The sequence below is a fragment of the Anolis sagrei genome, chromosome 3, assembly GCF_037176765.1.
Source record: "Anolis sagrei isolate rAnoSag1 chromosome 3, rAnoSag1.mat, whole genome shotgun sequence".
Lineage (NCBI taxonomy): Eukaryota > Metazoa > Chordata > Lepidosauria > Squamata > Dactyloidae > Anolis > Anolis sagrei.
Genome location: NC_090023.1, coordinates 147,388,445 through 147,411,148, shown reverse-complemented (window position 1 = coordinate 147,411,148; position 22,704 = coordinate 147,388,445). Strand labels below are relative to the sequence as shown.

At 41.9% G+C, this 22,704-nt stretch overlaps 1 protein-coding gene across 2 annotated transcripts in view; it reads right to left on the bottom strand.

The window, feature by feature from the left end:
- PIK3AP1 (phosphoinositide-3-kinase adaptor protein 1) overlaps positions 1-15,091 on the bottom strand; it is a 48,335-nt gene extending 33,244 nt beyond the window's left edge. Inside the window, exon 1 of one of the 2 annotated variants that reach the window (XM_067466951.1) lies at positions 14,857-15,091. In XM_067466951.1, the coding sequence (XP_067323052.1) occupies positions 14,857-14,872 (16 nt within the window). In that variant the 5' untranslated portion in view covers positions 14,873-15,091. The remainder of the gene's footprint in view (positions 1-14,856) is intronic. The other variant, XM_067466950.1, reaches the window with a different exon arrangement.
- Positions 15,092-22,704: the final 7,613 nt, after the last annotated feature.

Here is a 22,704-nt window from a genome sequence, read left to right as displayed (position 1 = left end):
TGAATCTCATCCCTGAACATGTATATTCAAGTGTACAGCCATCTTACACTGTTAAAAATGGCTGCCAGGAACACTACACTGTTTTGAAGACCTTTTCATATCAACACGTTGTCAATTTAAAGATTTTGTTTCAAAACCAAAAAAATGTCAACTGTCACAAGATTGGGAGCAGTTTAGGAGCCAGACCTTGGAATCCCGTTGATAGAGTCACACTAGAGAAAAAAAATGACTTTGTCCTCTATTTAAATCCTTCTTTGCTGTAGTTACATAAAATGCTGAGATTATGCATTCCTTTAAAATTACCCATTTTAAGCTAGTAGACTCAAATCAAGGAAAAGTTTCATGAGAACCACCACTCCTCTTAATTTTCCTTCCGCAACAGCAAGAGTATCCCTCTGGGCAAAATAATAATAATCATCATCATATTTAATTACTTATTAATTGCCCTCCATCTGAGAATGCTCTAGGCGATTTACAGCTAAATTGTAAAAGATAGAATACATACATACAGAAATTAAAAATCAGGCAATTCCTTCTGGATGTCCCCCCACAATAATAATAATAATAATAATAATAATAATAATGATAATCTTTTTTTATACCCTGCCACCATCTCCCCGAAGGGGATTCTGGGCAGCTTACATGATGTCAAGCCCAATAATGCAATTACAATAGAATGAATACAACACGGCAAAAACAATAATACAATAAAATAAGGCAATAAAATAAAAGATCATAAAAACAAAACAATGCAATGCAAAATACAGTAACAAACACACACAATAGGCGGGCCAAATTTACACATAAAATGATAAAACCCTGGAAAAGATAATAAAGAAAAAGATACAATTGTAAGGGAGGAACTCATAGAGGACGGAACAGTGGAGACAAGCCTTACCAAAAGTGAGGTGAAGGGTAATATGAGGACAACTTGAGGGAGAAGACAATAGGAAATAAATATGTGGTCACTTTCCAAAAGCACACCGGAAGAGTCAAGTTTTTAGATCCTTCTTAAAGACTGCTAGGGTGGGGGCTTTCCTAATCTCACCAAGCAGTGAGTTCAACAGCCAGGGGGCCACAGCGGAGAAGGCTCTCTCCCTCGTTCCCACAAGTCGTACCGGTGATGGAGGAAAGGGTCTGTCTCTAGGGGCAAACCAAGAATGGGAAACTTGGAAGTCCCTGAACAGACTCAGAAGCGGAGTGGGCAGATCAAAAGACAACCAGGCTAAATGGCACTAACTAGAAGAATCCTCCATCTTGTGTGACTGTGAACCAGAACAAACAACTCAGCACCTCCATGCTTGTCCACAATGCCCTGCCTCATGCACAGAGGAAGAACTGTTTCAAGTTACAGACAAAGTGGTTGCCATTGCCTGGTTTTGGTCTAAAATTATTTAGTCGCTTGTGTTCCCTCGATTTTATCAGTTTTATACTAATTTATTTATGCAATGCTTTTGACACGAAATAAATAAATTCAGATTAAACCATTGTACTCCCTTGTTATCGAAAATTAAACCCCAAAATTATAAATTATGAGACGCGGATCCATTGCAACATACACCAAGCCCAAATTGCCTTTTAAATTTGTCCTGTAATAACTTTTATATAAATTTCCCTGGAATGCTGCCCCACCACATCGCGAACTGCAGGATTTAATCTCATAATTATCATAATCCCCTCACAATGGCCCCGGGGAAGTCTCACGGAACACACAATAGGTTTCTCGGAAGAGCCACAGAAGTTTTCTAAATATTATCTGATTTTATCCAGGGAACGTTTCCTCATTTATAGTATTGTATTGCGCCTGCTCTGTGTCTTGACCAACACCCTGAACTACTCTTTTTCCGGGTGGCACCCATTGTTTAAGCCCAGGACTAGGTCATCAAGCTCTAGTAACTCTTAGCTAGATGCATTTCTTTCCAAGTGCACTTTATTCCTGGGATGACCCAAAAACAGACACATATTCAAATATGTTGTTGTTGTTCATTCGTTCAGTCATCTCCGACTCTTCGTGACCTCATGGACCAGCCCACGCCAGAGCTCCCTGTCAGCCGTCACCACCCCCAGCTCCTTCAAGGTCAGTCCAGTCACTTCAAGGATGCCATCCATCCATCTTGCCCTTGGTCGGCCCCTCTTCCTTTTGCCTTCCACTTTCCCCAGCATAATTGTCTTCTCTAGGCTTTGCTGTCTCCTCATGATGTGGCCAAAGTACTTCAACTTTGTCTCTACTATCCTTCCCTCCAATGAGCAGTCGGGCTTTATTTCCTGGAGGATGGACTGGTTGGATCTTCTCGCAGTCCAAGGCACTCTCAGAACTTTCCTCCAGCACCACAGTTCAAAAGCATCTATCTTTCTTTATTTTTATTTAAGTGCTGAAATCAGAAGGTAAACTTTTTGGTTCCGGTACTCTTGTCCGGGAGGTAGTAATCTTTCCAGCAAAGACTTAATATCTCTATTGTTTTCAACTGCAAGATTTGAAATAGCTTGAAACTGGAGGTCTGCAAGCAATTTGCCTTTCAAAAATAGATAAACAGGACTTGCATGATAAATTGTGCTCCCAATTGTAAGACCCTACAAGTAATAACCAAGAGGACAATTTTGTCCTGATTTGGTATCAAGTTGATGAGGAGATAGTGGAAAAATAGTTATCGATTTATGTATAAATTGTATGTACTTTACAAGCATTGAAATGTATAGAAAAATCAGTCTCTCTCTGTATCAGAAACCCAAGCTGACAGGACAAACAAGCTGCGTCCAGGCACAGCAAGAGGGAGGGGAACATTCCAGGGGAGATAAGCCCATCCTAGTAGCAAAAGAGACTGGTACAACTAGGCTCTAAGAGAGGAGCCTATATCTCCCTCATGACAGGTCAAAGTAGGCCCCTTGATTGATGAATGTAAGCTGTATGCTGCTCTTCAAGAAAGAAATACACAGACAAGCCTTTTGTATGTTGGAAGATAGAATTTGATATTCCTATGATGCTAAAGTGACGTAGTCTATTGGGAAGAGATTATACATAGAATCATGGAGTTATATAATCATAGAGTTGGAAGAGACCTTGTAGACCATCCAGTCCAATGCCTTGCCAAGAAGCAGGAAAATCGCATTCAAAGCACCCCTGACAGATGGCCATGCAGCTTCTGTTTAAAAGCCTCCATAGAAGGAGCCTCCACTACCCTCTGGGGCAGAGAGTTCCACTGCTGAACAGCTCTCACCGTTAGGAAGTTCTTCCTAATGTTCAGATGGAATCTCCTTTCCTGTAGTCTGAAGCCATTGTTTCGTGTCCTAGTCTCCAGGGCAGCAGAAAACAAGTTTGCTCCCTCCTCCCTATGATTTCCCCTCACATATTTATACATGCCCCTCATCATGTCTCCCCTCAGGTATTTCTTCTGCAGGCTGAACATGCCCAGCAATTTAAAACGCTCCTCATAGGGCTTGTTCCTCAGACCTTTGATCATTTCAGTCACCCTCCTCTGGACACATTCCAGCTTGTCAACATCTCCCTTCAATTGTGGTGCCCAGAATCGGACACAGGATTCCAAGTGTGGTCTAACCAAGGCAGAATAGAGCATGGGGAGCATGACTTCCCTGATTTTAGATGGGCACATGGGTCATAGGTGCAGCTGGACAACATTCCAGAGGTGATTTTATGGTAAAGGAGAAATCCGACAGATCTTGAAGAGCCGTGGTTACTAGTTTATATAACTTAATTTGAGTTTTATATAATTTGTATTGTTTATTTGTTTTCTCTTGTGATGTCTACTGATAAGAGTAGTGCTATTATATTTTCTCCAATGTGGACAAGTCTACATAGGGACCACCAAACGCAGTGTTGCCCAAACACGAATCAAGGAACATGAAAGGCACTGCAGACTACTTCAACCAGAGAAGTCAGCCATAGCAGAGCACCTGATGAACCAACCTGGACACAGCATATTATTTGAGAACACAGAAATGCTGGACCACTCTCACAACCACCATGTCAGACAGAGAAGCCATTTCCTTTCTGTGTACAGAGAAGCCACTGAAATCCACAAACATGTGGACAATTTCAACAGAAAGGAGGAAACCATGAAAATGAACAAAATCTGGCTACCAGTATTAAAAACTCAAAAAATACAACAGCAAAACAACAGAGAGTAAACAATCAGGCACATTTAATCACTTCTCAACAAAAGATTCCTCCAGGCACTACCAGGCCATCAAATGCTAATCAAGGTGGTCAGTTGAAACATTCGCACCTAACTCCAACAGACAAGAGTCCTTTGTCCCACCCTGGTCATTCCACAGATATATAAACCTATTTTCCTACTTCCAACAGATCTCACTACCTCTGAGGATGCTTGCCATAGATGCAAGTGAAACGTCAGGAGAAAATGCGTCTAGAACATGGCCATATAGCCCGAAAAAAACCTACAACAACCCATTTTCTCCAATGGGTCTAAAACTGAATTTTATAAATATTGATTTATTTTTACTTATTGTAAACACTTTACTCAATGTCAACCCCTCCCCCCCCCCCCCCCCCCCCCGTCATGAGTTATACTCTGGAGAAGGCAGTTGTAGGAAGGAAGAGGTTGTATAGTGTTTTAATTATTTTAACAGCTTTTAATAGTTTTATGTGATTTTCACTGATTTCGTATCCACAATTCTACATTTAATTATACATACATACATACATATTTGTTTGAGGTTTTACATTGTATTGTTTCTAATGTTATGAGCCACTATGAGTGGAAAATGAAGAGGAGGAGGAGGAAGAGGAGGAAGAGGAGGAGGAGGAGGAAGAAGAAGAAGAAGAAGAGAGAAGAGGAGGATGACCTTTCCTTAGAAAGAAGAAGAAGAAGAAGAGAGAAGAGGAGGATGACCTTTCCTTAGAAAGTTAGAAACTGGGTGCTGATGTTATTTAAAAAACCAATGGTAACACATTCAAGCATTTAGACCAGGGGTCCTCAAACTACGGCCCGGGGGGCCGAATGCAGCCCTCCAAAGTTGTTCACCTGGCCCTCGCTCAGGGTCAACCTAAGTCAGACATGACTTGAAAGCACACAACAACAACAACAACAACAACAACAACAACAACAACAATCCTATCTTATCAGCCAAAAGCAGGCCCACACTTTCCATTGAAATACTAATAATTTTATATTTGTTAAAATTGTTCTTCATTTTAATTATTGTATTGTTTTTAAGTATGGTTTTTTGCACCACAAATAAGATATGTGTAGTGTGCATAGGAATTCATTCATGTTTTTTTCAAACTATAATCCGGCCCTCCAACAGTTTGAGGGACTGTGACCAGGCCCTCTGTTTAAAAAGTTTGAGGACCCCTGATTTAGACTATGTACTTTGCCCTTGAAGTCTATACTTCAGAAATACACTTTTTGGTGTTATGCACTGATAGGCAATTATCTTAGTTGTTATGACTTGTCTTTGTTTATGTTCTCCGCATATTTTAAAACAAGTAAATAAAGGTTTGAGGGAAGAAAAGTATTTCATTGCCACCTTTAGTTAATAATATAACTAGATTATCTTGTCAGGCGATTGCTGAAGTAAATATTTGTTCAACTGTGCAGAGATAAACTGCGGAAACAGGAACTTGTTTTATTTCCCTATTTTTGTTCAGTTGAGTCGTTCCTTTATTAATCTTTATGCTATGTTAACATCAAATGCTCTTGCACTACAATAACATTTTCAAGATTTCTGGGAAAGCAACACAAACACATAAAACCGGGGCTACTTCTTCCTGCTGATTATGGTATCCACCAAGATATGACATTGAAGATTTGTTAAACTCATGACAGAAGCACAAACATCTATTGCTTATTATAAATGAAGTTTCTAAACAAGGTGGGTCCAAGAACCCCATCACTCTCTATTTAGCAAAACGAAACATCTTGTTGTGCTCATTAGCATAGCAGTTAATGACCTACACTTTATCAAGACCTCCCAGCTTGTCTTCTGCAGGAAACCACACTTTTGAAGGGATCTTCATGTACGCTAGAAAAAGAGTTTGAAAACTCTTCTATACTGCAAGCCGCATTGAAGGCTAGGAAAAAATGTTCAGCAGTTCTGTACAAAGGCAGCCAAACTTAATACTAATTTGCTTGGTGGCCATATCTAGCCTACTCTCTAAGCCTAGAAGAGATGCAGAAGTCTCCATTCTTCTCTGAAACCACATCAGTAAGGTGTGGCAGGAGCAGAACTGATTTTTGTAAAGATTATGGGCTTGACAAAGCTCCCTCTATTGTGGATGCTAACAGAACCACATGTTAGTAGTAGAGTTTTACAAGAAGCGCCACGGGGCTCTTCCTCCATAACAGTTTGATGGTAAATTCAGTTTGTTTAATAGCAGTAGAAAGTACCTGCAGTTCTTAGGGGGAAGTGTATGTCTCCAACATTAGGAGTGGCTATTTCTGTTCTATAGGAAGTAGTCTCCATAACACAATCCAACAAAAAAATCTTTGTGTCTTGGTTTTTAGGCATATTCCTGCGGTTATTTGGGGCACTAATTCAGAAAATTGTATTGGATAGGCCATCATTTATTTATTTATTTATTTATTTATTTATTTCCAATATTTCTATCCCGCCCTTCTCAACTCCCGAGGGGGGACTCAGGGCAGCTTACAAACTGGCCACAAATTGAAGCCTCAATATTATTTATTTATTTATTTACAGTATTTATATTCCGTCCTTCTAACCCCACAGGGGACTCAGGGCGGATTACAATGTACATATACATGGCAAACATTCAATGCCATAGACACACAACATATATAGACAGACATACACACAGGCAATTTAACATTCCAGTTTTTTCATGAGGGTATTCTGGCCACCAGGGGAGCTGTCGCTTCACCATCCATTTGTGACACTGATGAAGTACTTCCTCATTCTTTGCATGCTTGCTGGAGATTTTTATGGCATCGTAAATTAGCCTCCCCACATAAGCAGTACTTAAATTTCCTACTTGACAGATGCAACTGTCTTTCGGGCTGCAAAGGTCGACAGCAAGCTACACAAACTGGTTGGAAGCTCACTCCGACCTGGACTAGCTTTGAACTCACGACCTTTTGGTCAGTAGTGATCTTAATGCAGCTGACTCCCAGCCAGCTGCGCCACAGTCCCGGTGTAATAACAGAAATATAAACACAAATAGCAACAGTTTAAAATAGTAAATAAAACATTAAGTTAAAAACACATTAAAAACATTATCATTGACCATTCAGCCAACTTCAGTCCAGTTCAACATCCAAGGTGCTGTCATGCTTGCTGCCCAAAGACCTGGTCCCAGAGCCATGCCAGCTCTAGGTCCTCCGATATGCTTATCATGATTTTTTATGGGCGAGCAGATGGTAACTGGTTCATGGTTCTGTATCTCAAAAACTAGAACTGATAGGGAGAAACTTTGTGCCATTTTTGGTTTGTTAGAATATTACTGCACACAAGATTAACCTTTCACACATTGTTTTTTTAGGGTGGGTGGGGGTTCTTGATGTCGCTTTTGGCTACCTGGTCATAACAATTGATAGAATCCCCCTATCAAGACCAAGCAATGCTATGTTTCCTTGGGCTGCCCATAGGCCCAGTCCACTTCATGTCCCTTGCCTGCCTGCCTCATTCCTGCTAGTAATGCTTAGCTCTTTCTGGTCCAAGACTCCTTGTGAGGTTTGGTCAAAGCTGTTCCAGCTCATTGGGCTTGAACTTCATGTCTCCACCACAGATGTTTCCCTCTAGCTGTTTTTCAGACCACTTTTTTATACCATGTCCTTTCATCCAGTGCGATATGTGTTCTTAATCTTCCTATTATCTCCTCCTCTGTTCCACTGCCAAGACACTACACTTGGAAGGCCACCATATTCGGACAATGAGGGATCACCTAACTAAGTAAGTGTTCAATGGCATACAACAGCTCCTTTTGATATTAGCTTTTATAAAAGTTTTCCAGCATGATTGTCAAAGTGCAAGAAAAACACCTTGAAAGTGATAGAAAGTGTGTGTAGTAGTTAGAAATCCTGACCAGGGGCGGCTCAACCATTACACAAAGTAAGCCTTTGCAGTAGAGCTGATTTTGCCCAGGGGCGCTCTTGAGGTGCTCTTGGGGGAAAATAGACCTTGACATATGCGAGTTGTAGTTACTGGGATGTATAGTTCACCTACAATCAAAGAGCATTCTGAACTCCACCAATGATAGAATTGAACCAAATATGGCAGAAAATATATATCAGTGATTGGTTGGGGGGGGGGGGGCAAAATACTGTTTGCTTACCATTGAAAATTACCTAGGGCCGCCTCTAATCCTGACTAAGGAGCAACGACACCAATGGTTTAGCGAAACTAAAGTGTTTATTATATCAATTCCATTCTTACACAATAAATTAGTCAGGATGCTGATCTAATCTAGTTTCGTTCTACGGAAGAGCTGAGAGAGGATTGGCGAGAAAATATGAAAAACATCCCTAATAGTTTCAGTCAACATCACAGAGATGTCATGATAATTAGACACATGTTTTTGAGAAATCAAACCCTCAAAATTATTAATTATATAAAATACATAGATCTATAGACGCAACTCCATTTGGAATACAGCAGGCATGTGTGCCTTTGCCTTGCAATAATCGTTTTATGAATTAACTCTGGAATTTGTCTAACATCAAACTACAGAAACTTCCTGACTATGAGATCTTCAAACTACAAGAAAGGAGATTCAATCTGAACATTAGGAAGAACTTCCTGACTGTGAGAGCCGTTCAGCAGTGGAACTCTCTGCCCTGGACTGTGGTGAAGCCTCCTTTTTTGGAGGCTTTTAAACAGGGGCTGCATGGCCATTTGTCAGGGGTGCTTTGAATGTGATTTTCCTGCTCCTTGACAGAGGGTCAGACTGGATGGCCCACGAGGTCTCTTCCAATTCTATGATTCTATTATCCTAGCCGGACCTCAGAAAATGACCCCTGAAAGCTCCATAATCCCCTCACAATGAGTTGGTGAGAATGTTTTTTCTCCCATGCCTCAACCTTTGCAATACCCATTGAAAGATCATCACCTTCAAGTACCCAATATGTACTTTTGACAAACTCCATTGTGTCCAGTGGAAACAAATAATTAAGCCCATCATAAAACTCATTAGTGAATGCCACACCACAGTCCTTTCTGATCGCGCTCCTCTTGGAGGTGGATCAACAAATGGACTGACACTTCAAATGCTCCAATAACAGTTTATTTAATTTCTCACCACAATGAAGGACCAATTAGCAATGATGCTGGTTGGAGTCCTGAACCAGAACATGGATCCTAAGTTGACAGTTTTTCAACCAATCAGGAGCTGGAGCAGGTTGCTTGAATAGCTATCAAAATGACTAAAAATGCTCTGAGTTTGTATGTGGCATATCAGTTCTTTGAAGTTCTTTCTCTACTGGCATTGAGAATAAACTGAGTTTGCCTTTGACACATCTGTGTCTTATTTGGCCTTCTGGAAACCTAGGCACACCAGGCTTCCGAACCTACAGTTCTTAGGGTTGCTCAAATTACTTGACACAAAGAAGGAGGATATTTCATAGAATCATAGAATCATAGAATCAAAGAGTTGGAAGAGACCTCATGGGCCATCCAGTCCAACCCCCTGCCAAGAAGCAGGAATATTGCATTCAAATCACGCCCGACAGATGGCCATCCAGCCTCTGTTTAAAAGCTTCCAAAGAAGGAGCCTCCACCACACTCTGGGGCAGAGAGTTCCACTGCTGAACGGCTCTCACAGTCAGGAAGTTCTTCCTCATGTTCAGATGGAATCTCCTCTCTTGTAGTTTGGAGCCATTGTTCCACGTCCTAGTCTCCAGGGAAGCAGAAAACAAGCTTGCTCCCTCCTCCCTGTGGCTTCCTCTTACATATTTATACATGGCTATCATATCCCCTCTCAGCCTTCTCTTCTTCAGGCTAAACATGCCCAGCTCCTTAAGCCACTCCTCATAGGGCTTGTTCTCCAGACCTTTGGAGTCAATCGAGCTATTGAACAGTATTAGTTCTGCCCAGTATGAGGTATTCTTGACTCTTCAATGCTAAGTGTTGTTGCACTTTCAACAGAAAGAAAGAGTTTTCAGGAAACCAATCACATATTTTGGGCTGCTTCAAAAGGAGTATTGTAGTGTCTAGATCAAGGGAAGTCATGGTGCCTCTCTATTCTGCTTTGGTTAGACCTCACCTGGAATACTGTGTCCAATTCTGGGCACTGCAGTTTCAAAGAGATATTGACAAACTGAAAAGTGTCCAGGGGAGGGAGATTAAATGATCAAAGGTCTGAAGACCATGAATTCCTATGAGGTGTGTCTTAGAGAGCTGGGCATGTTTAGCCTGCAGAAGAGAAGGTAGAGAGGAGATATGATAGCCACGCCATTTATGAGTGCATCTACACTGCCATATAATCAAGTTCAAAGCATATAATCTGGATTCAGAAACTGGGTTATATGGCAGTGTAGATGGGGCCCAAAACTTTATTAGGTAATCTGATAGTTTGAGGCTTCATCGTAAGGGAGAAGCAATGGTAGAAATGTTTTGAGCCTTCATTTTTGAAAACATACTATTATTTACTTATTTACTTACTTACTACATTGATATGCCGCCCTTCTCACCCCAAAGGGGACTCAGAGTGGCTTACAAGATATATATACATACAAAATATTAAATTATTATCATAATACAATATCAGTATTATATATTACTATATTGTATTATACCATTATATTGTAATATTATTAGTAACATTACATGTAATATAAAATATATAATTATAATATTGTATTATCATTAGTAGTAGTAGTATTATATTGTATTACAGTAAGGTAAAAAGTAAAGGTTTTTCCCTGACACTAAGTCCAGTCGTGTCCAACTCTGGGGTGTGGTGCTCACCTCCATTTCTAAGCCGAAGATCCGGCATTGTCCATAGAGACCTCCTAGGTCATGTGGCCAGCATGACTGCAAGGAGCGTTGTTACTTTCCTGCCGGAGCAGTACCTATTGATCTACTCACATTTGCATGTTTTCAAATTGCTAGGTTGGCAGAAGCTGGGGCTGACAGCGGAAGCTCACGTCGCTCCCCGAATTCGAACCTGCGACCTTTCGGTCAACAAGCTCAGCAGCTCAGTGGTTTAACCCACTGCGCCACTAGGGGCTCCTGTATTACATTATAATATTATAAATATTATATGTATATACCATATATTATATTATATTAGTATCAGAACTGTCTCCATTTGGGGCAAAATACACTTGTTCATTTATTGCCAAAGACAGAACAACTGCACAGTCTTTATGTTAACAAGGATGGAGATCATTTTAGATGGTGGACCTGGTGTGGGGAAAAGACAACTGAAATAAAATGTAGTAGCTTTACCAAATGGTCACGTTGTCCAAATGCCTGATCACCATTTCCCAAAACAATTACTATACTCCCAACTCAAGAACAGGAAACAAAATGTTGGTGGAAAGGAAAAGAGATTTAAAGATGAACTTAAAGCTAACTTTAAAAACTGGCATAGACACTGAGAACTGGGAAGCCCTGGACCTTGAGTGCTCTAACTGGAGGTCAGCTGTGACCAGCAGTGCTGCAGAATTCAAAGAGGCACAAATGGAGGGCGAAAGGGAGAAGCGTAGCAAGAGGAAGGCGATTCAAGCCAACCCTGACTGGGACTGCCTTCCACCTGGAAACCAATGTCCTCACTGTGAAAAAACATGTGGGTCAAGAATAGGGCTCCACAGTCATCTACATATCCACTGCCAAGATACTACACATGGAAGGCCAAGTATCACTTAAGTAAGTAAGCAAGCTTTACCAAGTTGTTAGAGAAATTCTGGTAGTTTGGCATTAAAGTACTTAGTCATAGACACAACAAGTTTTTATGTTTGTGTTGTGTTACTTTTAACTATTAAATGCTATTAAGCATTCAACACACAAATATAAAGGATTAATAAATACAAGTATGCATGCGTTTTGAAGATTTATATAATACAGTCTTCTCACTGGGGGTAATTTTAGGTGCTGCAGTATTGCATTTCCTCTGTAACACAGTTGTGATTAATGTGGGAGTGCTGCTCATGTGAGGACAGCTCATTCAGTTTCCCACAAGGAACAAAACGCAAGTTCTCTTTTGCACATTACTATCTCAGAAAAATGCAAAAAAGGAAGAGATACTGGATGCTTTCTCTTTTGACTGCTCTCAGTAGCTGATTTCAGAGCCCTTAAAAGACCTGGGGATTTCAACGGGTGAAACTTCCATTTGCTGTCCTGTTACAACATCTTGGCACAACGTTCAATGCCTAAGAAAATATTGCACGGCAGCAAAAAAAATTAATACATGTTAGTCAGTGTCCAAATATGTGATAGCCTGTGTTGTACGGTGAAACTTAGTTGACTTTAAGATAGTAAAGGTGAAGGTTTCCCCTTGACATTAAGTCTAGTTGTGTTCCACTCTGGGGAGTGATGCTCATCTATGTTCCTAAGCCAAAGAGCCGGCATTGTCCATAGACGCCTCCAAGGTCATGTGGCCAGCATGACTGCATGGAGCGCTGTTACCTTCCTGCCGAAGCGGTACCTATTATCTACTCACATTTGCATGTTTTCGAACGGCTAGGTTGGCAGAAGCTGGGGCTAACAATGGGAGATCACCCTGCTCCCCGGATTTGAACCGCCAACCTTTTGGTCAGCAAGTTCAGCAGCTCAGCAGTTTAACCTACTGCACCACCGGGGGCTCCTGACTTTAAGATACAACAGCTCAAATGATGTGACTGGAGGTTTTTGCAAATGCTGCTAATGCTAATTATTTCCTAGCCATTTTTATTTCCCAATCAGCACTCTTGGATTTAAAAAGGACACTGAATTGTTGATTCATAGCTGGTAAGACAATTTATTCAGTATTTTAGAAACATTTTTGTCCTTGGGTTATAAATGTCATTTCCTAATCGGTTCTACCATGGAAAAGGTTTATTTTAAACTGCAAAAACTTTGTTGTTGCGTGACATCCTGTGAACATATGTGTCAAACTTAAAGCCCATGAGCCAAATCCAGCCTTCCATACCATTTTAGGCAGTCCTCCTCCAGATACTGAACTACAACCCCTGTATTAGACATCATGACTAAACCAGAAGGGAGTTGTAATACTCTTAACATCTAGGGTCCTTCCACACAGCCATATAACCCAGAATATCAAGGCAGAAACCCCCACATTATCTGCTTTGAACTGGATTACAGTATATGGAGTGTGAACTCGGATAACCCAGTTCAAAGCAGATATTGTGGGATTTTCTGCCTTGATACTCTGGGCTATAGGGCTGTGTGGAAAGGCCTTGGGTTATCTGTGTGGAAGGGCCTTGGGTTATCCACACAGCCCTATATCCCAGAATATCAAGGCAGAAAATCCTACAATATCTGCTTTGAACTGGGGCCCCTTCCAAACAGCCAAATAAAATTTCACATTATCTGCTTTGAACTGGAATATATGGCAGTGTGGACTTAGATAACCCAGTTCAAATTCTGGGTTATATGGTTGTGTGGAAGGGCTTTGGGTTATCTGAGGCCCATTCCACACTGCTCTATATAATCCACATTGAACTGGATTATATGCCAGTGTGGACTCAGATGACCCAGTTCAAAGCAGATATTGTGACTTATCTGTTGAGTTATATGGCTGTGTGGAAGGGCCCTGAGACCACAGCACTATATATTCCAGTTCAAAGCAGACATTGTGGATTATCTGATTAGTTATATGTGTGTTTGGAAGGGATCTGAGTCCACACTGCCATATATTCCAGTTCAAAACAAATATTGTGGATTATCTGCTGAGTTATATGCCTGTGTGGAAGGGCCCTGAGTACACACTGCCATATATTCCAGTTCAAAGCAGACATTGTGGATTATCTGATTAGTAATATGTGTGTTTGGAAGGGCTCTGAGTCCACACTGCCATATATTCCAGGTCAAAGCAGATGTTGTGGATTATCTGCTGAGTTATATGTGTGTTTGGAAGGGCTCTGAGTCCACACTGCCATATATTCCAGTTCAAAGCAAATACTATGGATTATCTGCTGGGTTATATGGCTGTGTGGAAGGGCCCTGAGTCCACACTGCCATATATTCCAGTTCAAAGCAGATAATGTAGGATTTTATTCAGCTGTGTGGAAGGGGCTGTAGAAGGCTACAGTTTGTCCTGTTTCATCAAAAGAGTAGGGTTTGGGTTTAGCTACAAAATACCCTTTAGCCCAGGCATGGGCAAACTTTGGCCCTCCAGGTGTTTTGGACTTCAACTCCCACCATTCCTAACAGCCTACCGGCTGTTAGGAAGGGTGGGAGTTGAAGTCCAAAGCACCTGGAGGGCCAAAGTTTGCCCATGCCTGCTTTAGCACATTCTCCAACTTCAAAGCCAAAAAAGTCAGATGGGTTGCAACTCCCATCATCCCCAATCCGCATGGTGGATCATCCAAAGTGATGGGAGTTGTGGTTTGATAGCACCTGAGGTCCCAAACTGGGTAAAAACTAAGGGCCCTTCCACCCAGCCCTATATCCCAGAATATCAAGGCAAAAAATCCCACAATATCTGCTTTGAACTTAATTATATGAGTCCACACATTTTTCTGCCTTGATATTCTGGGCTATAGGGTTGCGTGGAAGGGCCCGAAAGAGCACTGCCCACTATGTAAACGAATTGGTAGCTGGCTTTCTGTATCCATGGATTGAAGCCTGGGGTGGCCTTGGATGATCATGAGCTTGACGCCCATGAGCTTTCAGTAGAAGGAACCACCTCTGGTGAGTGCAAGATGCCCAGCAAAGCCCCAGAGAGAGACAGAGACAGAGTCCAGCGTCGCCTTGTCTTACCTCGGGTGGCTGCCATGCCGGACGCCCCGTCCGTCGCCCGCGACAAACGCGCCTCTGCCCCGCCGCTGTGTCCTGAGCAGACGCCAAGCGGAGGGGCCCGCTCCTCTCCCCTCCCCTTCCCTCCCCTCCCCGCCTCCTGCTTCTGCGGCAAGAGCCGTCGATCACTTCCTTCCCCTTTCTGCCCTGCCGTGGCTTCGCTGGGGGCGTCAGGGGTGGAGTGTCCTTCCCAGCTGAGGACAGCAGGGGAGCCACAGGGACGAGGAACTGGTCACTCCTCCCCCCCCCCGCCCTATACAGACCACATCCGTAAATGTTTCCTGGCACACGCTTGACTCAGAATAATCATAATAATAATAATAATCATAATCATCATCATCATCATCATCATCTATATAAATAAAAATGTAATGTTCGTTTGTGATACCATCAGAACTCAAAAACCACTGGGGGAATTGACACCAAATTTGGACACAAGACACCTAACAGTCCAATTTATGTCCTCCACTCCAAAAATTGATTTTGTCATTTGGGAATTGTTGTTGCTGGGATTTATAGTTTACCTACAATCAAAGAGCATTCTGAACTCCATCAGTGATGGAATTGGGCCAAACTTAACACACAGAAAAAACTGGAAGGGTTTGGTGGACATTGACCTTGAGTTTGGGAATTATAGTTAACCCACATCCAGAGAGCACTGTAGACTCAAACAATGATGGATCTGGACCAAACTTGGCACGAATATTCCATATGCCCAAATATGAACACAGATGGAGTTTAAGGGAAATAGACCTTGACATTTGGGAGTTGTAGTTGCTGGGATTTATAGTTCACCTACAATCAAAGACCATTCTGAACTCCACCAATGATGGAATTGAACCAAACATGGCATACAGGACTTCCATGACCAACAGAACACACTGGAATGGTTTGGTGGGCATTGACCTTGAGTTTGCGAGTTGTAGTTCACCTACATCCAGAGAACACTGTGGACTCTAACAATTATGGATCTGGACCAAACTTGACACAAAAATTCCATATGTCTAAATATGAATACAGATTGAGTTTGGAGGAAATAGACCTTGACATTTGGGATTTGTAGTTACTGGGATTTATAGTTCACTACAATTAAAGAGCATTCTGAAACCCAAAAACAACAGAAATGGGGCAAACTTCCCACACAGAACCCCCATGACCAACAGAAAATACTTAAGGCCATCCAACCCAACTCCCTTCTCCAGGGCAAGAAAATGTAAACAAAGCCCTCCTGACAGAGCCATCCAGCCATAGATATAGATAGATAGATATGATTCACACACACACACACAGATATAGTATCATAGATTTGAAAGGGACCCTTGAAGAAGGACAATGATACGTTGCATGTTCCAGCGTGGGCAAACCAGACACTCTCCGCATCAACACTGACAAAGAAACAGCAAGAAACACTGTTTACCCACAAGCATAAAGAAACTACATATATTAGAAACCAACACTTTCTCATTACTTTATTTTCCAGATCAATAGACTGGGCCACAGCAACGCGTGGCAGGGGACAGCTAGTATAGAAATAAAAATGTAATGTTCGTTTGTGGGATGAACCAAACTCAAAAACCACTGGACAGATTGACACCAAATTTGGCCACAAGACACCTATCAGACCAACGACTGACCATCACTCATAAAACACTGAAAAACACAGCAGAAGAGACTTAAAAATACAAAAGAAACCCAAAAATACATTACAATGCATGTGCAAAACCACTTATATAACACAAACACACATATATACACATATACACAAATATATATACACCTATATGCATTTGAAGAGCAAATTAAATGGCGAAAATACAATAAAGGTTCTCAACACCTGGGCCATCCCCATCATTAGATACATGGCTGGAAATGTGAACTGGACAGAAGCAGAGCTGGATGATCTGGACAGAAAAACAAGAAAACCGATGACAATCCACTACTCATCACACCTATGTAGTGATGTCGATAGACATTACCTGCCCAGAAAATCAGGAGGCAGAGGGCTTTTGCAAATTAAACAAACGGTAGAATAAGAGAAACACGCACTGGCAGATTATGGGAAAGGCGGTCAAGAACCAACATTGAGGGAAATCAATAGTAGTAAACTGCTTCAAATGCAAAAGACAAAAATGCAATCCAGAACAGAAGAGAAAACTGGCAAAAGAAGGCTCTCCATGGACAGTTCCTGGGAAAAATTGAGAGCCAAATTGACAAAGTAAAAACATGGCTGGGGCACACTAATGGAACTCTGAAAAACAAGACGGAGGGCCTGATTCTGGCAGCCCAAGAACCAATGCCATCAGAGCCAGAATTGAAAAGTCAATGACAGATCCCAAGTGTAGACTCTGCAAGGAAGCAGATGAAACAATAGATCACATCCTCAGCTGCTGCGAGAAGATCGCGCAGATGGACTACAAGCAGAGGCATAACACCATTGCTCAGATTATTCATTGGAACTTGTCCCACAAATACCATCTCCCTGCGACAAAAAACTGGTGGGATCACAAGCCGGAAAAAGTTACACAGAATGAACACGTCAAGCTACTCTGGGACTTCCGGATTCAGACAGACAGAGTTTTGGAGCACAATACTCCTGACCTCACAATCATGTTAAAAAAACAAAGTATGGATTGTCGATGTCGCAATTTCAGGTGACAGCAGGATTGAAGAGAAACAACTGAAAAGCTGGCCCAATATGAGGATTTAAAGACCAAGCTGCAAAGTCTCTGGCACAAGCCAGTCAAAGTGGTCCCAGTGGTGATCGGCACACTGGGTACAGTGCCTAAAGACCTTGGCCTGCACTTAAACACAATCCGCGCTGACAAAATTACCATTTGCCAGCTGCAAAAGGCCACCTTACTGGGATCTGCATGCATTATTAACTGATACATCACACAGTCCTAGACACTTGGGAAGTGTCCGACATGTGATGCAATACAACAGCCAGCAGAGTGTTCTTGTAATATATAAATATAATAATAATAATAATAATAATAATAATAATAATAATGAACTGAATGCCTGAGTCAGGTTTAGTATCTGTTCCTTTTAAATATTAAAAAAGATACAACATAAATTTCCCCAATTTAAGATTTAAAAAAACAACTACTGTTATTGGAATTGGATTATATGGCAGTGTAAATAGGGCTGTGTAAATAGGCCCCTTCCACACAGCAGTATAAAGTGCACATTGAACTGGATTATATGGTAGTATGGACTCGGGGCCTTTCCACACACCCATATAACTCATAATAACAAGGCGGAAAATCCACAATATCTACTTTGAACTGGGTTATCTGAGTCCACACTGAGATAATGTGGGATTTTCTGCCTTGATATACTGGGATACAGGCTGTGTGAAAGGGCCCTGGGTTATCTGAGCCCACACTTTCATATAATTCAGTTCAATGTGGAATTAATACAGCTGTGTGGAAGGGGCCTGAGTTCAAAGCAGACAATCTGGATTCAGAAATGGAATGTAGATGGGGCCAAAGGCAAGTCCCCTCTGGACAAAACTTGCCAATAAAACTTTGGGGTAGGTTTGCCTTCTGGTCACCATAAGTTAGAAATTACTTGAAAGCACACACCACCACAAACAACAACAACAGGAACATGCTTTGATCATTTGGAAATATATGGACCAGCACATTTCTCTTGCAGGGAAGTACCTGAGCGACTCTCCATTATGTTTTCTTGCACGTCACATTGAGTAGTGGAAAGCAGAACTAGCCCTCCTACCGTGCAGGTGGTTTATACCAGAAAGGAAAACCATGAGCAGTAGACCTTCCCTTACAGACCCCGTGAGTTCCTCATTATATAATTGTGGCATGAATCTCTTTGTTTGCTCTGCTAATCCCTGTGGTACTCTTTCTTGTTTCCTTTCCATGGTTAGTCAGGTACCATGTACTGCTCCCCACAGGAAAGTCATAGCTGCAGGTAGTCATCTTGACCGGACCATAACATCAGGCTGGGCAAGTGAATCCCTTACAGGCCAGTCTGTATGTAGGTAAGTTCCACTAAACTCAACAGTACTAGCAGTGATGCTTTATATCAGGCCTTCTTAAACTTTTCCCACTCACAACCTGTTCCTCCCAAAAAATCTTTATGTGATTTCACATATATCTATATAAATAAAAATATAATGTTTGTTTGTGGGATTAACATATCTCAAAAACCACTGGATGAATTGACACCACATTTGGACACAATATACTTATCAGGCCAACAAGTGACCATCAGACATAAAAACACTGAAAAACACAGGGACTTGAAAAGCCAAAAAAGCAAAAAAACGCTACATGTGCAAAAGTGACTCCCCTTGGCAAACAAAACACACAATAGCATATCCAAACCCTCTTCCAGACTACAGTTCCCAACATCCCCTAGACCAGACCCTTTAGGAGAGGAGGATGATCCAAATGCACTGCTTCCAAGCTGCAAGCTTTCTTCTCCTTGGATTTCTTTGAGAGCATCCTAATCCCTGCATATTTCCAATTTCCTATTACTGGATTGCAACTCCCAGCAATCCTCCAGATAGATAGATTAGATGGAGATAGGTAGGTAGGTAGATGGATCAGGAGGACTGTTGGGAGTTGCAGTCCAAGAATAGGTAGAGAAGGAAGAAAGGAGGGAAAGAGGAAGGGAAAGAAAAGGTGAGAGGAAGGAAGGGAAGAGGAAGAGAAGGTGGGAAGGAGAGCAAGAAAGAAAGAAAAAAGAGGAGGAAGGAAAGAGGGAGAGAAGGAAGGAAGTAGAGAAAGAAAAAAGAGGAAGAGGGAGGGAAGGTTAGTCACAGCAACGTGTGGCGGGTACAGCTAGTAGGTATATAAAATAGGTATACAAGTCAAGCATGTATTCAATATAAATCATCAGTTGCAAGGCATACTAAAGAGGCTGTTTTTCCTTTTTGTGGAGTACTGCTGAAGCACTTTCTGCAGAGTCCACTGCAAACATTATGTGATAGGTTTGTTTAAAAGCCTAATACAGCCACCAGGTGGCATCCAGAAAATGTTCACAAGTTTTCAAAGGCCCTTCCAGACAGGCCCTATATCTCAGGATCTGGTCCCAGTTTTCCTGTTTATCCCAGATTATCTGGCAGGGCGGATTCATATAATCCAGTTTAAAGCAGAAAACCTGCGGTCAGACCCTGGGAGATCGGGCCTGTACAGAAGGGGCCAAAGGCCCCTTCTACACTGACATATCATCCAGATTGTCAAAACACATCCAGATTTCAACTGGATTATATGAATTTGCACTGCCATATAATCCAATTTAAAACAGACAATCTGGATTTTAAACGGCAGTGTAAAGGGGCCAAAGCTTCATGACTTCTTCATCAGGCAAAGCTGTGAAAATCATAGAGGAGAAAATTGTGATTATGTTACAGTCTCAGACCCCTTCTACACTGTCATAGAAAATCCAGATTATCTGATTTTAACTGGATTATATGGCAATATAGACTCATATAATCGGGTTCAAAGATATCTGCTTTGATAATCTGGATTATATGGCGGTGTAGAAGGGGCGTCTGAAATTTTGTCAATTACAATTGTACTGCCAGATTGAAAAGCCACCTTCCTGATTGGTCTCAGGGGGACTGGGGTAAAGAGCAATACAAGACAGGTAACAAAATTTCAAATAATTTAGTAACAGAAAAGTAACTTCTCTGTCCCAGTCCTATGCAAAGCCAAGCTTTCCTTTCTTTGACAGAGACATTGTGTTCTTCTGTGTATCTCTACCCAGAAATAAACCTACTGAAGGACTCATCTGAAGTATAAGAGTTAGTATAGAATTTTGCTCCAACTGATTTAGAACAACAATAAGGGTAAATAGTTCATGTGATCCTACGCAAGCATTTTTCAATCAAAATGACTGTTCTGTGACCATTAGAGAAGATTAGGCGCCCTTCCACACAGCCCTATATCACAGAATATTTATTTATTTATTTATTTACAGTATTTATATACCGCTTTTCTCACTCCTAGGGGGACTCAAAGCGGTTTACACATAGATAATGGCAAAAAGTAAATGCCTTACAACTACAATAGTAAAACCACACTTTAAACATAAATCATATTAAAAACGGTACATCCCCAAATATCAAAACAGCTATTAAAACCATAAAACAATCTAATCAGTCGAGTCACCGTTCCAGTCCTGGTTCCACTAAAAGCTGCATACATCTATTGTTTGAAGGCCTGGTCCGAGAACCATGATTTTAATTTTTTTCTAAAGGTCAGGAGCGAGGGAGCAGATCTTACCTCCTTTGGGAGTGTGTTCCATAGGCGGGGGGCCACAGCCGAGAAGGCCCTGCTCCTTGTCCCTGCCAGCTGCATTTGCACTGTTGACGGGAGCAAGAGCAGGGCCTCCCCAGATGATCTTAAATTGTGAGGTGGGACATAGGGGCAGATGCGTTCAGACAAGTAAGCTGGGCCCGAACCGTATAGAGCTTTATAGGTCAAAACCAGCACTTTGAATTGGGCTCGGAGATGTTCCGGCAGCCAGTGGAGCTGGCATAACAGGGGGATGGTATGCTCCCTGTATGCCACCCCAGTTAGTAATCTGGCTGCTGCTTGTTGAACTAACTGAAGTTTCCAAACTGTCTTCAAAGGCAGCCCCTTTGCAGAAATTTATTCGGGATGTAACCAGAGTGTGGACCACCGTGGCCAGATCAGACTTCCCAAGGTACAGGCGCAGCTGGTGCATGAGTTTTAACTGCAAAAGCTCCCGTGTCCACCGCCAAAACCTGGGTTTCCATGCTCAGCGATGAATCCAGGATCACTCCCAAGCTGTGAACCTGCGTTTTCAGAGGGAGTGTAACCGCGTCCAACACAGGCTGTAACCCTATGTCCTGTTCGGTCTTTCGACTGACCAGGAGGACCTCTGTCTTGTCTGGATTCAATTTCAATTTGTTAGCCCTCATCCTGTCCAACACAGCAACCAAGCACCGGTTCAAGGTCTGAACAACCTCCTTAGTGACAAAACTATGCATTCCCTGATTATAAACTATCTTTTATTGGAAGTGGGGGGGGGGGGGTCACCTTCGACTACAACCCCATCCACACAGCTGAATAAAATCCCACATTTTCTGCTTTGAACTGGAATATAAGGTAGTGTAGACTCAGGGCCCTTCCACGCATCCATATAACCGAAAATATCAAGGCAGAAAATCCCACAATATCTGCTTTGAACTGGGTTATCTGAGTCCACACTGCCATATAATCCAGCTGTTTGGAAGGGACAGAAAATGCCATTAACTCGGTCTAATCAAGCTTCCAAAGAACATGGCCTTCATGAAAGAGAAAAGCCAAATAATGAACAGACAGTTGAAATTCTGAGGAAGAAATCACTATAAAATCGTTAACATAATAATATGGGAAAAAACAAATATAACTCCAAAACATGTAATAGAGGACCAAAATGATTAAGTATAAATGTAAATGGAAGGTTTTTCTGTAATACTTTGGTCATTTAATATAATTCTTTCTCGAATTGCCCCCTTACAAATCAAATGTATGTGGAGCATGTGGCCCACGTTGGAAATCAGGGGTATAGACCTCTATAATGCAGTTCCCCGGTGGCGCAGTGGGTTAAAGCGCTGAGCTGCTGAGCTTGTTGACTGAAAGGTCGCAGGTTCGAATTTGGGGAGCAATGTGAGCTTCCGCTGTCAGCCCTAGCTTCTGCCAACCTAGCAGTTCGAAAACATGCAAATGTGAGTAGATCAATAGGTACCGCTCCGGCGGGAAGGTAATGGCGCTCCATGCAGTCATGCCGGCCACATGACCTTGGAGGTGTCTACGGACAACGCTGGCTCTT